This window comes from Melanotaenia boesemani, chromosome 15 (genome assembly GCF_017639745.1).
Source record: "Melanotaenia boesemani isolate fMelBoe1 chromosome 15, fMelBoe1.pri, whole genome shotgun sequence".
In the NCBI taxonomy this organism is placed as follows: domain Eukaryota; kingdom Metazoa; phylum Chordata; class Actinopteri; order Atheriniformes; family Melanotaeniidae; genus Melanotaenia; species Melanotaenia boesemani.
Genome location: NC_055696.1, coordinates 13,574,126 through 13,588,664, shown reverse-complemented (window position 1 = coordinate 13,588,664; position 14,539 = coordinate 13,574,126). Strand labels below are relative to the sequence as shown.

The window sequence follows — 14,539 nt, the reverse complement described above, 5'->3', positions numbered from 1 at the left end:
ATTGTGAGGAGTGCACTCCCTTATGTGAGATACTGTATATATATATATATATATATATAGAGAGAGAGAGAGAGAGAGAGAGAGAGCGAGAAAGAGAGAGAGAGAGAGAGAGAGACAGAGACAGAGTGAGAGAGAGCGAGAGAGAGAGAGAGAGAGAGATAGATAGATAGATAGATAGATAGATAGATAGATAGATAGATAGATAGATAGATAGATAGATAGATAGATAGATAGATAGATAGATAGATAGATAGATAGATAGATAGACGGACGGACGGACGGACGGATGGACGTGGCTAAAACCACATTGTGTTGGTAAATCTAGAACTTCCACTTAAAGACCCAATGACCCAAATACATTGTACAATTTCCTTTATTTGGATTAGGCTTTATTTTTTATATTTATTTAGACTATTATTTAGAACCATCCTGGCTTAATGAACTACAAAAGAATCTTAGTACATATACAACAAAGTTAAAGTTAACATATCAAATGATTCTATGAAAATGAAAGACTTCTTGTTCAAGTTGAAAATGATATATTCTTTTTATTTATTTAAAGTCCTCAAACATTCATCAATAAATTACGCAAACCATTTCATTTAATTCCATCTCTCTATATAACTAAGAATGACAATGGAAACTTTTTCCTGAATTGTAACTCGTGTGAACATGTTTAGTTGAAAAAAATTCTGAAGGAAGCATAACTTCATATTTCTGAGCTGATTGTTCTCTAATAGCTTATTTCTGAAGTTGACTTCATTTATATGAGTAATGAATGAGTAACCTGGTTTCCTCACGCCAGGAGCTTCGGAGGTAGAGATCATCAAGGGTGACATAGAATGTTTTTTTATTTTCCCATTGTTAACATTTTTAACAGCACAATAAATAAAGTTTTTATTCAGTTTTCTTGCTTGTGTCATTTCACTCTAAACCAGCAAGGAAACATAATTTCATTGCTTTTATATGCTGAAGAATGAGATGGAAAGATAAAGCTTTTAAAGATAATTTGATTAATTAATATTATTCTTCATGCAGGAAACTGATTTCTGATTTATAATAATTAACATGAACAGCTTCTCCTCAAATATTTTTTTTAGATTTATAGTTTGATCCCAGTTTATTTGTTCATCTTCACATATACATGAAAGTGAACCATGATAGTAAATTCAGTTAACAAGCACACATTTACATTTCGGTGCTCCTGTGTCATTCTTTACCAATAAACATAGATTTAAACACTACACAGTCAGGTGCAATCATAGTATACCACCATCATCACAGCATTAATGTCAAAACCCAGTTCTGTAGAATTTAGCTTAATTTTTTCTTAGGGAATATGGAAAGATGTGAAAAAAGAAGACAACATGTAGAAAAGGTCCACAGCGAAGTGATTTATAATAACAGAGCTACATCATGATTCTCTTCTGCTGGAACAAAGTGGCTAGTGTGGGACCTTTACAGCTTGTGTTGGCATGGATTTCCTCTTTGATGCGTGGCAGGCGAATCTTCTCTGTCTTAGACTCTATCTTGTTGTAGGGACACACCTTCAGATGCTCCGACATCGATGGAATATCTCTGAAACACCAAGTGTCCACTGGAGAGAACAAAGTGCTGAACTGCCAGACCTGCAGCCACAAAAAGACAAGCAACAGAGTTGAAGTCTTTCTGAGCATATACACAGCACAGAGTTTCTTTTTAATGTTTTTGCCATTATTTTACCTCCACATCTATAAAAGCTCAAATCTTCTTGAAAGCAGCCTGGAATTCTTCATCACAAATTCTCCTTGCTCTTAGCTTACCTTCTCCTTTACCCTCCACTTGGCACCTCCTTGTGAAGAGGTTTCTTTCTCCCAGCGGAGAGTGACCATCCCTTTCTCCTGCAGCAAAGAGGAGCACACCTGCCTCATGAGCTGGGACACCAGAGCCAGTTGGGACAAGGACAGACTGTCCAGGAAGCTGGCCATATGGCACAGCACCTCATAGGGCAACGAGCTCAGGGAGTCCTCCCTTCCTCCGTTCTGACCACCTCTTCTCTGAGCATTGGAGGAAACTGCCAAGCTGTGACAGGTGTTATCCAGACTGGAAGGCATTGTGGGATGTAGGCTAAAGCAGCCCAGCTCCTCACTGAAAGCAAAGATGAAACTACGATCCTTGAATGAACATCAGATTTTTCTGCACATCATGGTTATAGTTTAGCAGCAGGGGGCAGATGGGCTGCTGATGCTCTTTAAAAGTAAGTAATATAAACGGGACAGTCTGTGTTAGAATTAGCTTAACAATTGTATATGTTAGAGTTGATCTTGCATTTGTTGAACAGACTGTGTTTGCTGTTGGTTTTAGAAGCATTATTATTGAGCACAAGCAACAAGTCCTCCCTCACAATCTTGTCTGTGGTGGTCCTAAAGGCCTGATGATTGTTTCCGTTCACTAACAGATTTGTCCCCACTGTCCAGGGTTTGCTCATTTTCCTCTTATCTCCCTCTTATCTTGTCTTTACTTTTATGAGAATGAACCTTTATGCAATGTGTTCCTAGCCATGTTTCTGTCTAGCTGACAGTTAACCTGAGTAGCTGTGAGATTTATTTTTAGCAACACAGACTTTGCCTTGAAATGTGTTGCTGACATGAAAAACACGAACAAACAAACAAACAATAAAAAATAAATAAATAAAAACAAAAAAAAATCTAACACTTCTGACTTTGGATATTTTCTCTTTGTCATTCTCTCAATATCTTTTAAAGACTTTGCAAATATTGCATATAGTTTAATTTCAGTTTTCAAATATTGATTTAAAAACTGCAATTTCAGTTTAATTAATCCGTTTTTCAATCATGGATTGATTATAGTGAATATTAACAGTTATTTTTGTCTCACTTGTAGTTGATGGTGGCTTCATGTGTGGCAGGCTGAAACCTCTTCTGGCTGTAGGTGCAGCCCAAATACGACAGCGGACATCTCTGCTCAAACCAGCCGTTCACACTCATCTGGATGTCACTGTGGATGTTCCTGCATTTAGCAGCATTTAACTTATTAGAAGCACATTATCTTTTCTTTTTAGAGCACATGAACAAATCTGATTAGAGCAGAGAAATAATGAAGGTAAAGGAATCAGTTAATGGATTAATGACAATAAAGAATGAAGAAACTGTATATTTTGGTACTGTAAAAAAAACAAGAAAACAAGAAACCCTAACTTATAATGTTTGCCATATTCTCTTCGCTGGAAGGTGTGTCCGCAGAGGAAAGTGAAGGCAGAGTTGGCCTTGTGGTGTCGGCTGGTTACACTCTCAGCCTGCAGCTGAAGGTGCAGCTCCAGTGGTTTTCCAGCTGTCAGATCAGCCAGCGACATGTTTCTTTGGAAAGGAGCGGACAGGAAGCTGTAGGTCTGTGTGCCTTCATCTGTCAGCAGACTGTCGGCAGATATGCTCTCAGCAATGAGATGACCCCTCTGCTCCCTCTCCAGGGAGCACAGCAGGGAAGCCTAAGAAGAAAATCAAGTGCACCATGCAGTGACCAAACAAAATAAGCATGTTGGATAATCTGAGCTGGCTTTAGCCTGATTTGTGGTGTTTTGGTTGTCTGTAATGTATTTTTGGTTTTGTGGTTTAGCACTTTGGGGATGTAACATAAATCTGAAGTCAAAAGATTTTAGTTATATTCCACCACTGCCAATACTTTTGTAACAAGATGCTGAGCGCAAGCCTTTTCCTGAATGAAACCAAAATGTTTCATCCAAGGAAGGAAATAGGAAATCCAGTGGAGGATGTACGTGACAATATTCAACATATACCAGTTATCCACAAATGAGTATTTTCAGGTTAACATTCAGTTAATAAGTTGCCTCACCTGAACTTCTTCCCACACTGGCATGTCCTCTAGCGCCACCCCGAGGTCACTGGTATCCACTGCTTCACTCTCTCTCCTGTAGAAACCAGGATTGCGGATGCGGCCCTGCCTAGCAGCAAAGCTGGTTGGGATTTTAAAGGTGCGTACAGTGATGATCTTCATAGGTTCCACGTGTCCATACACAAAGGTCTTTTTAGGTTTCTTAACGGGGCAGGAGGAGGGAGATGTAAGGGCAGCTGTGCAAGCATCACTTGCCAGTGTGCAGCTGCCACTTGCTGCTGCACCTGCACAGGGATCTGTATCTTCCTCTGGCAGAGTATCCAGGCCTTTCCCTCTCCTTTGAGCTCGTTCTTTGCCTGCTGCAGTTGACCCTTCAGCTTCCCTACATCCACCCATCTCCATACTGAACATACGCTCCCAGGCATTGTAGTTTACCAGCAGATTAGCATCCACATCTGTTGCCCTGGCAAGAGCCTCTCTCTCCTCCTGGGTTAACACTGGCTGATATTCAATATCAGCTTCATCTTCATCTTCAGGCTCTTTTTCAACAGGAAAACTGACATTAAACATGTTAAAAGACTCCCAGGTGTTGTCTCTGGCAGCTTTTGCAGCTGCTTTCTCTGCTGCCTCTTTCTCCTTCTCCCTTTTCCTTTTCTCCTTTTCCTTTCTCCTCTCCTCCGCCTTCCTTTTTTCCTCTCTTTCCTCTTCCTCCACACTTTGGATCAACTCTGGAAACAACTTGTTCATCTTCATGGAGTGAAACAAATGGTCCTGGTCTTTCAGGGCTATGGCCAGGTCCAGACATCCTCCCTGCTCTCGTTCTCTGATCAGGTTTTCATGAAGCTCCGTGTTTGGATGAGAATGGGCATCATTGGCTGGCCAGCGGTTCCACTCCATGGAGCAACACACCACGCTGGCTGGACACACCTGGAGATGAGCTGCTTGCGAGGAGCGGGGCAGCTGGATCGGGCAGCCATACTCAGCATTGAGGCAGGGCACCCTTACATTAGGGCAGAGCAGCAGGTGATCCTCCTCTTTGCAGAGGTGGAATATAGCTCCACAGAGCAGACGGCAGGAGGTGAGCACACAACACACAGAAATCTCCACCCGAGCCCTGCAGCGCCGGCTGTAGCAGGAATCACAGTGGACATGCTGTCGCACCCTGGAGGCTCGAGATCGATGACTCTGAAAGAAAACGAGAACAAGTTGATCCTTTTGTGTTTATGTTGCACATCTGGTTTGATCATCCATTAAACCTATCTATATGCTCCATTAATGATGCATGGTGTATTATTAATAACGCACCATGGTGTATCACTAATAATAAATATGTGTAGACAAACTTAATCAAAACCTAAACAACTTTATCCAAAATGACAGAGGAGATCCTTAAACTAAATGTGTTGCAAAATATCCAAAATATTGTATGTGTGACTGAATTTAGACAACTTGTTGACATAATGAATTGAAAGACACCTGCAGCTAGAAAAGCACTGATCTTTACAACATTTAACCAACTAAAGAAGATGTTAAACCTAATGATTTGCATCAACATTTGATTTTATATTTGGAGAATTAAGCCATACCATCCTCCAGCTCTTCTTCCGTCGGGTGTTTTCACCTGAAGCTGCAGGTCTGGCCTGTAAACAAAGAAAAAAACCCTAACTCTCCAAGCCTCTCATTACAATCAGCTTTTACCAAAAATTGTTAGAGTCAAAGGAAAGAGTGAATCAGAGATTTTGACCTACCACAGTGTGAGTTTAAAAGAAGAGAAACATGTTCCGTGTATTCTGCCTTGTGCTTTTAAAGAGTAAGCATTTGTGTGTGTATGTGTTATGTATGTGTTATAAATAGAGCTGAGCACTGACTGAGAAATGTTACGCAGGTGGTCTGAAACAGGGTGTCAGTTACCAGTCCTTTCACCCACTAACACCAGGAAATTTGTCTCTGATGAACATTGTGCCCTTCTTGACATTAATTTCAACCTGCAAACCATGCAAAATCTTGCATAAGCATGTTTAAATTCAAACAGTGTCCTCTAGTGGAAATTTAAGAGTACTAAAAGCAACGAATGTGCATCTAATATGAATTTATTCCAGCAGAGGATAAACTCTTTTTTTTGTACTTAGAATAGATGTTTATATACTTTGCTGTATAATGAAGATGAGAAAAGATTTACAAAAAGTTTGATGGCTTGAATTCTCTGCAGAAATCAGAAACAGAGGGGGGAGTTATTTCTCCTTCTGAGCATGCTACTTGGCTAAAATTAACCTGCCAGCTTAAAGAGCACACGCAAGGACTAAACGTTATGAGACCACTAAGACAAAACAACACATCTATGCCGACGGCAAGGTGAGACAAGTTTGATCCAAATGTGACTGTACTGAAATACTTTCTGATTTAGTTAATTTAAATTAAAATGATTATGGTTAAATAATGCAGTTACAGGTTTTAATGGCTTTAGTGTTCTTTTAACTTATATTTACTACTTACAGAACCACTTGACTCAGTTATTTACACACACAGTTTACATCTAAGTTTGAACATCAGCTTTGTAATTCAGAGGAGCAGAATAGATGAACTTATAACATTTTGCACATGTTTTTATTTAAGCATGCTAAATTCAGATCCTGGAGTGCATGCAGAAAAAGAATAATTATATCAATGCAAACGTGTCTCATTTAATTTGTTGTTTGTTTTTATTATTTTTTCTGCTGTTTATTTGTCATTGTTGCTGATTGCTCTGTGTTAATTGACACACTGATTCAGATTAAATCTAACTGGTCATGAAATAATAGAACGTGAACCTTGAAAAAGATTTAAGAAACTGAACTGGAGCAGTAACCATGTCATTTAGATCAAGGTATTGCATTCTCAAAAGGATTCAATGTAGATTCTTTATAGTTCCCCAATGTGTCAACATTTGCTGGACAGTTATAAATCTTTATACGGACATTTGTGCTCCCCAGAATATTAATTATAATGACTTAAGTGGTGTATTTATTTTTCCTATTTTTCCATACTTTTGCTTTATGCTTAAATTACAGTAGACTATCTTTATCTTGACTTCAGTTTTAGCCCCAATTAAGACATGTTGGCATTTTCTAACCCAAGGTTGTCCAGCTCCAGTACTTGAGGACCACAATCCTGCAGCTTTTAGTTATTTACCTGATCCAACACACCTGATTCAGATTAAATGACTCTCCTTAGCAGCTTGTTGTCAAGTTCTGTCCAAGCATGATCATTAATTCGATTCAGGTGTACTGCAGCAGGAGACACCCAAAATCTGCAGGACAGCGACCCCTGAGGACAGACTTTGGACACCTCTGTTCTTGGTGGGAAATTTCAGTTTTTAAGATATAATTCTCCACCCACTGGTTAGATCTGAAAAGCCTTTCAGGTGAGAAGTTAAATGTCCTCAAGAACAAGAAATATTGACTTTATTCCAGTTGTTACAATTACCATGACCTGGATGACTGAGAATCTACACCAGTAAATGTTAGCAAGCTAACCTACTGAATTAAGATGATATCATAACTACTTTTCATCAACATTCCCATCAACAAAAAGATGTAAGCATTTAGTTCTTTGCAGAGTGTCTGTATGACTGTATTTTTCTAGTGTAATGCCCTATCGGTGATATTGGTGTTTGACCTGACATATATGACCAATAATGAAGAATCGCAAGCAATAAATTCAGGGGTCACAAGTCAAAGCAGGTTTGATGATTCAATACTTAAAGCTGAAACAACAGCTTAAAATATCACACTATCCTTTTTTTTTTCTTCCTCAGGATCACCAAGACATCCAGTTATGGTGAGTTTTAAACTTTAGATCATATACGAACCTGAAATCTTCACCTTTTAACCTTACTTATTGTTTCATTCTAACAGACTGTGGAGTTTCTTCTATGTCTTTGCTATGCAATCACACAGAAAATGCAAATGCAAACAATAATTTTAAAAAATAACCCCAAGAAGGAAAAACACCAGAAGTGGTTTTAGGGAAGCTACTTTTGTTTGGAAATTATCATATGGACATTTTAAAACAGTGTGGAGTTCATCATTCTGCAGTGAGGAAAGATCATTTAAAGTTAGAAAACACTTAAGTCATCTGCTAGTCCTTTAGGGATTAAACATCCAAGCAACTTCACCCCAAGATCAGAGTCCATGCAGCTCAGACTCTACAGGCCTCAGTTAATATGTTAAATGTTAACATTCATAATAGTATCATTTAAAAAGACTAAAGAAGTATGGCTCACTGGGTTTTCTCCTCTCTGGGTTAATCTCTTCTCTCTAAAAAGAAGATGAAAAAAGAAGCTGTTACTGTTATTGTGAAGAACTTTGGTCAACTGAAGTTTGTTTTTTTATTTATTTATTTGTATTTGTCTTTAATTTAATAGATAAAAAGTCACTGAGATTAGAAATAACTTTTTAAAGAGTGACCTGACCAAGAAAGGCAGCACAATTACAAGTACACCAATGACCACATACAAACAGAGATCATACATGTGTTGTATAAGTACATTTTAATTACAGCATACTAAGCATGGTAGTTGAAGGCTCATTATTCAGGCTTGTTTTGCAGTCACAGGACCTGGACATGTAGTGTTTGAGTCTACTATGAACTCCTCTGTATACCAAAGTGTTCTACAGTCAGATGTGAGGCCATCTTTAAATAATCTAAAGCTTGATTGAAACTCAGAGACCCCAAACATAGCAGCACTTTTACACTTAGTATTTTCTTTCATCTTCCACTCAGAGTCATCGATCTCGAGCCTCCAGAGTGCAACAGCATGTGCACTGTAATACCTGCTACAGCCGACGTTGCAGGACCCGGGTGGAGGTCTCTGTATGCTGTGTGCTCACCTCCTGCCGACTGCTCTGTGGAGCTGTATTCCACCTCTGCAAAGAGGAGGATCACCTGCTGCTCTGCCCTAATGTAAGGGTGCCCTGCCTCAATGCTGCCTTTGGCTGCACTCTCCAGATGCCCCGCTCTTTACAAGCAGCTCACCTCCAGGTGTGCCCAGCTAGCGTGGTGTGTTGCACCATGGAGTGGCTTCGCTGGCCGACTGATGACACAAACCCACACAGCTTTAATGCCCTGCAGGACAATGTGTTGAAGGACAGTGAAGCACAGGTGGATGCTCTAGATGTTGCCATGGCTATGGTTGATCAGTCAGACCTGTTCAATCGCCTCAAAATGAAACCCCTCTATCCAGAGCTGATGGATCCAGAAGAAGAACCGGAAATAAAGGAAGAGGTGAAAGAGGAGGCAGCAGTTGGAGGCTTTGTTGAAAATCTTCCACAAAAAGATGTCAGTGAAAGTGAGTCTTACAGCAGGTTTGGTTCAATAAGAAAAAAACTACTCCTTTTTTTTTAAAGTGTCCCCTTAAGGAAATGGAATGAATTGCCTAAAAAACTGAAAATATTTTTTTAAAACACTTCTTATTGTAAATGTTTTCATTGTAAATATTTTAATCCCTTGAAGATAATACACTAACTTTAATTTTAGTTCCTCATCTTGTGTCTTTTTCTGAAGGTCTTTCTGACAACAGCACATGCACAAACAATGTTGTGGAAGAAGCTCCACAAAGCAGTGTGGGACAAAGATTAGTCATCAACAAAGAAAAATATAACCTGTTTGAGATGATGTTCAACATGGACAGAGGTGGCTGTGAGGTTGCTCAGGAAAGACTAGAAAATCCAACAAAAAAGCAAGAGTCCAAGACCCAGGGTGTGAGGGATGCAAAAGAGGATGAGAGCGAAGCGAACACATCTGCAGTCCACAAAAAACCAGAGAAAGAGAGTTCTGCTGTGGACAAAAACTGCCCTCCAGCTGACACAAGTAAGACCGGGCTGGCTCCCTGGCAGGAAGGGGTTCTGGAGCGTTTGTGTCAGGAGCTCACCCCACAGGAGTACAACATGTACGTAGTGCATCATGGGCGCATGCTGCTCGCCTTTGGGCAAATCGAAGCTTGTACACCAAGGGAGAAAGACTTTGTCTACGGCAACTTGGAGCCTATTCCTGTCCAGACACTACGCTCTTTCAAGGTGATCATTTTACACCACATTTTTGTCTTGCATAACTCTATATTAAAACTCATATTCTAAGTTTTTTTCATTATATAACACTTAGTTTCATTTGCTTGCAAAGCAGATTTTTTTCTCCTCTGCAGAGCAAAGCAGGAACACAAACAAGCCAAGCCCACAGCTCAAATTGTTCCACATATTACTGAGACTGCCTTCAAGTAGCAGTAAAATATGAAAAAATGTAAATGTGTGTTTTTAAAGCCCCCACATAGATAGCTCGCTTAGCTATATTTGGGCCCTAAAACAGGCCTGAGGCAAAAAAGCTGAATGGTGATCAATAACTGAAACCAGGGGCCTGTTATACAAAGCATAGAAGCTGCTCCACATCAGGTTAGGCTTCAAGCATTAAACTGCCATGGAGATTTTACTGAAAAGACATTAGTTTCCCTGCTAAGTCTCATTAAATTATCTCATGATATAATAAACCTATGCAATATCCCCGCATTATTTTACATGTTCCTTCCTGTAAGGTCCCTGACAGCTATCACTACAGACGGCGGGTTCATCAGTACGACCAGGCTGCACGAGTACAGAGTGAACGCAGAGGTGTCGACACATCAGACCTCGGAGTCAGTGAAGATAACTGGTTCACCGATGAAGCAGCAGCCACCCTGCTGGGCTATGCTGAACAGGCAGTCATGGGTCACAAGGTATAAAAAGTACAAAAAAGTATGACCTAACCTTTCTACTTCTGAAAGCTTTCAAGAACTGATTATTGACTTTCAAGGTCTTAAACACGAAAAGCATTTATTAATCACTGAAAAGATGTTGTTGGTTTTTTTGTTTTTTCTTTTGTGTAGATCAGTGAGTCAAAAGGGGCTGATGGGCTCTATGTTGACATAGGAACGCAGACATACTCTTTCCGCTCAGCTCCATTTAAACGAAAGACCACTTTGGCAGAAGTGATGACAGACAGACCAAGGAAACTTCATCTGCAGCTGCAGGCAGAGAGCGTGAGCAGCAGACACCACAGAGCCAGCTGTGCGTTCACCTTCCTCTGTGGTCACACCTTCCACCGCAGGGAGTTTGCCACACACTTCAGGTGTGTTTAGTCAGGATGGCACTGCATAAAAAAATACTAAAGAAGAAGACAAAAAAAATTAAAAATTGCTCATATTTTGGTTAATGCTGCAACAACTTTTTCCACCCTATAAAAGCAAAACTTTTAGTCTTTGGTTGATCATATTTCCATGAGAACTTTTACCACGTTCTCCCCCATCTAATAATAAAAATAAAGATAAAAATAAAATAAAAATAAAATAATAATGAAAATAACAACAACAACAATAATAATAATAATAATAATAATAATAATAATAATAATAATAATAATAAATACTATTTAGCAGACCATGTGCCATGTCTCTCCACACCTGCAGATGCTGTGGTCATGTTTACCCTGCTCTGTACCCACAGTGTCATTCGTAGTAGTTTGCATTTTGCATTTGGTTTACTTAAAGCGGACCAGGACCTGCGTTGTTAGATGGACCAGGGTTCATTACTTTGATCCACATCAGAATTCTGTTACACATTTACACCTCCCCAAAACAAACAAAGATTTGAATCAGTAGGGTAGTAGGATTGGTGTAAATGTACCCAAACAATATTAAATTAGCAAAGGTCCTGCAAAAAAGAAAAACCTCTCAAAATGAGACTTACTTGAATTTACTTTAGGAAACTATAACTTGATTAAAAAACATGAAAATGAAAAAAAAAAATGGCACAAAGAGAGCAACAAGAAAACAAAAAACATAAGTTTTTATAAATAATGACAGATAAATGTTTTCTTGCCTGTGAATTCAATAACTACTGATTAGCAATAGTAAACAACAAATAACAAATGTGACTGATAAGGTATAATTGTGGATGAACATGTTTTTTGTGTACGTTAAGTGTGTGATTAATCATCTCTATTACAGAAACGTGCACAGCGACATTCAGACCTGTCTTAGTGGATGGTTTGAAGAGAGATGCCCCTTGGCATATCTGGGATGCACCTACAGCCAGAGGAGGTTTCAGCCATCCACACACAAAGCCACCGTTACCTACAAGTGAGCACAAACTACATTTGTTATTCCACATTCTAATAAAATTTTGTGTACACAAACACAACTCTGTACAAGTACTGGTGAACGTATATGGCAGGATTTGCATAGTACAATCTTATGTGCATGGTTGATGTTCATGGTGAATCCCACTAAATTGTACAACTGTGCGACCTGCTGTCATAAATTAATAATCTACCTGCATTGTCCATTTACTGGCAACGGCGTGTTCTGGCCTTTACACTCAATCCTATTTCCTCCTCTTTAGTAATTAAGAGTCAAATAGTAAGGTCAAGGGGAGGAATTGAGATTGAGCTTAAGTTTAACACCACCACAGAGCAGCAGGCGAACAGAGAAACAATAGCACCAATGCAAGCAATAGCAAACTGAATCAACCACTGACTTATTATGTGTCATAATTTTGGCTGAATTTCGATTATTGCTTATTAATTTTTTGACAATTTTACCCAGGATATTGACAGAGTCACATAACAGCCACAGACAGGATAAATAAACACTAAATCCAATAGGTAGCTAGAGCTGTAGTCCAGGTCCTGCTTTGAGCTAAAGTCATTAAAAGTAAATTCATAATTGTGAAAACCAGCTAAATTTGGTGGCACATCAATTCATGTATTAAGTTACAGTGACTGAACACTCATTGTTTATTAACAGGTGGAGTAATCACATATATCTACTAAGAGTTGATCATAGGGAAAAACAGGACTTCAAGATATATCTCACATTAAATCATCCATAAAAATAATTATCCTAAACCACATTTTTCTTATTTCTTCCTGACAGTCAGCAGCTGAGAAGTTTCAATTTGCGCCCGACCGTTCTACCTTCACAAGATAACAAATCCTCCAGCAGCACTGTGGACTCCTCCACTGCTCAGAGTAGTAGTAGTGGCTTTAATGGGGCTGAGGACTCTTTAAGTGTGCTGCCCTATGAGGTGCTGTGCCACATGGCCAGCTTCCTGGACAGTCTGTCCCTGTCCCAGCTGGCTCTGGTGTCCAGGCTCATGAGGCAGGTGTGCTCCTCTTTGCTGCAGGAGAGAGGGATGATCACCCTGCGCTGGGAAAAGCAGACTTCCACACATGGACGAGCCAAGTGGACAGCTAAGCCTGTAAGATTTATCATGTGTATTAACAGTCAGGTCCATCACAATCCATGTTTTTATCCTCTCTCCTCATGACTGCTCCTGTTTTTCTCCAGGTTTGGGAGTTCAGTCATCTGTTCTCCTCAGTGGATTCGTGGCATATGGCAGATATCCCTCCTATTTCTGCTCATTTAAAAGTCTGTCCATATTACCAGACCTCTGTGCACAGTGAGCCAGTTCCCCTGCTCAACATGAGTGAGAAAAAGAAACAGAATCAGAGCAGCAGCCAGAAGAATCCAAGCCTTGTTAATCATTTCACTGGAAATGCATGGCAAAATAAAAATAAATGAATAAATAAAAAAAGAAAATACTGCAAATACTGTATAAAGATCATTTACTCAAATCTTTATGTCACAAATCATTAGACATAATTAATGCAGTCTACCCAAACTTTGTGGCTGAATGAGTACAGTCGTCAGTCTTTTACTGCAACATGTCTGGTATTTTTTCATCTTTTTCTTCATTAATAATGATAGTAACATACATTGTTAATGAGAAAGTATTCAGGGATCTGATAAAAGTGTTGGGATGCAACAACATGAGTTAAGTTTCATAGAGCTGAAATTAATAAAGTCTCCTTGTTTGCCTTAAATAATAAATAACAAAATGTTATTTATTATTTATATTAATAATAATAATAAAATGCGTTTCCAATTAAAATGAATTCAGTCCAGTCTCTTCATTTGATGTAAAAAAAACATCTTGCTGTGACCACTTCTTTGTCTTTGGTGTATGACACTAATAATCTTTTTAATGTTTTTAATGTAATGTAAAATTTAATATCAGATGCTTCCTTTCATGAAGCATGGAGGTTCCTCACAAAAGATTTTGTCATTGATGCACCCCCTAATGATGATTAATTCTGCATCCATCTTGCATCCTACCTGTACCCTGAGCTCTCTCCTAGAAGTAAAAGTCAGTCTAATGTTGACTCTTCTCTCTTGCTTTGTCCCTTTCTCTTTTCCAATCTTCCTTTGACAATGTCCTCTTGCATGTCTTTGATGAAAGAGCCATGGTGCACTTTCAAAACAGTCACTGTGATGATATTCATTTGCTGGCATTTGATGCAGCACAGAAAGCAAAACTCATGATGTCCAGGGTGAAAATATAATACGTTTAGAAGTGGGTAGCGATGACTCCAGGAATGTACATAATAAATGTTGCTCTCTCTTTCAGACAGAAAACTGTCTCAATCAGAGGAAGCAGGGATCAATCAACATTTCAAGTGACATTTTACATGTAATGCTTGAGCTGCAGTCCCTGTTTCAAATAAATATTCTAACATTATGTTTATTTAGTTTGGTTTATGATGTTAGGGTGTTAGAGTTTGTTAAATATCTTTATTTACCTGGAGGCTGTATAATCATATATTCTCAACATTTTATCTGGCTGCC

The 14,539-nt window shown here is 39.0% G+C and overlaps 3 protein-coding genes across 4 annotated transcripts in view; 2 read left to right on the top strand and 1 right to left on the bottom strand.

Moving 5' to 3' along the window:
* Positions 1–521: 521 nt before the first annotated feature.
* Positions 522–5,676, bottom strand: LOC121654923 (F-box only protein 40-like). Of its 2 annotated transcripts, XM_042009295.1 has the most exons (8): positions 5,598–5,676; positions 5,436–5,489; positions 3,850–5,034; positions 3,198–3,484; positions 2,878–3,009; positions 1,980–2,127; positions 1,803–1,880; positions 522–1,628 (listed from the first exon to the last, which is right to left on the bottom strand). In XM_042009295.1, exons 2-8 carry the CDS (start codon positions 5,436–5,438, stop codon positions 1,410–1,412), a joined length of 2,052 nt encoding a protein of 683 aa, XP_041865229.1. In that variant the 5' UTR covers positions 5,439–5,489; positions 5,598–5,676; the 3' UTR covers positions 522–1,409. The 2 variants fall into 2 exon arrangements, with proteins under 2 accessions (XP_041865229.1, XP_041865228.1); XM_042009294.1 differs by having other exon boundaries at positions 1,803–2,127.
* Positions 5,677–6,732: 1,056 nt separating this feature from the next.
* Positions 6,733–14,539, top strand: part of LOC121654794 (clustered mitochondria protein homolog) — a 33,502-nt gene continuing 25,695 nt past the window's right edge. The window contains exon 1 of the mRNA XM_042009096.1: positions 6,733–6,738. The gene's annotated coding sequence lies outside the window, so the exon portion shown is untranslated. The remainder of the gene's footprint in view (positions 6,739–14,539) is intronic.
* LOC121654795 (F-box only protein 40-like) lies at positions 7,647–13,717 on the top strand. Its single transcript, XM_042009097.1, has 8 exons — positions 7,647–7,665; positions 8,611–9,175; positions 9,391–9,902; positions 10,412–10,591; positions 10,742–10,983; positions 11,861–11,992; positions 12,788–13,112; positions 13,202–13,717. The coding sequence occupies exons 1-8, from the start codon at positions 7,663–7,665 to the stop codon at positions 13,433–13,435; spliced, it is 2,193 nt and encodes a 730-aa protein (XP_041865031.1). The 5' UTR covers positions 7,647–7,662; the 3' UTR covers positions 13,436–13,717.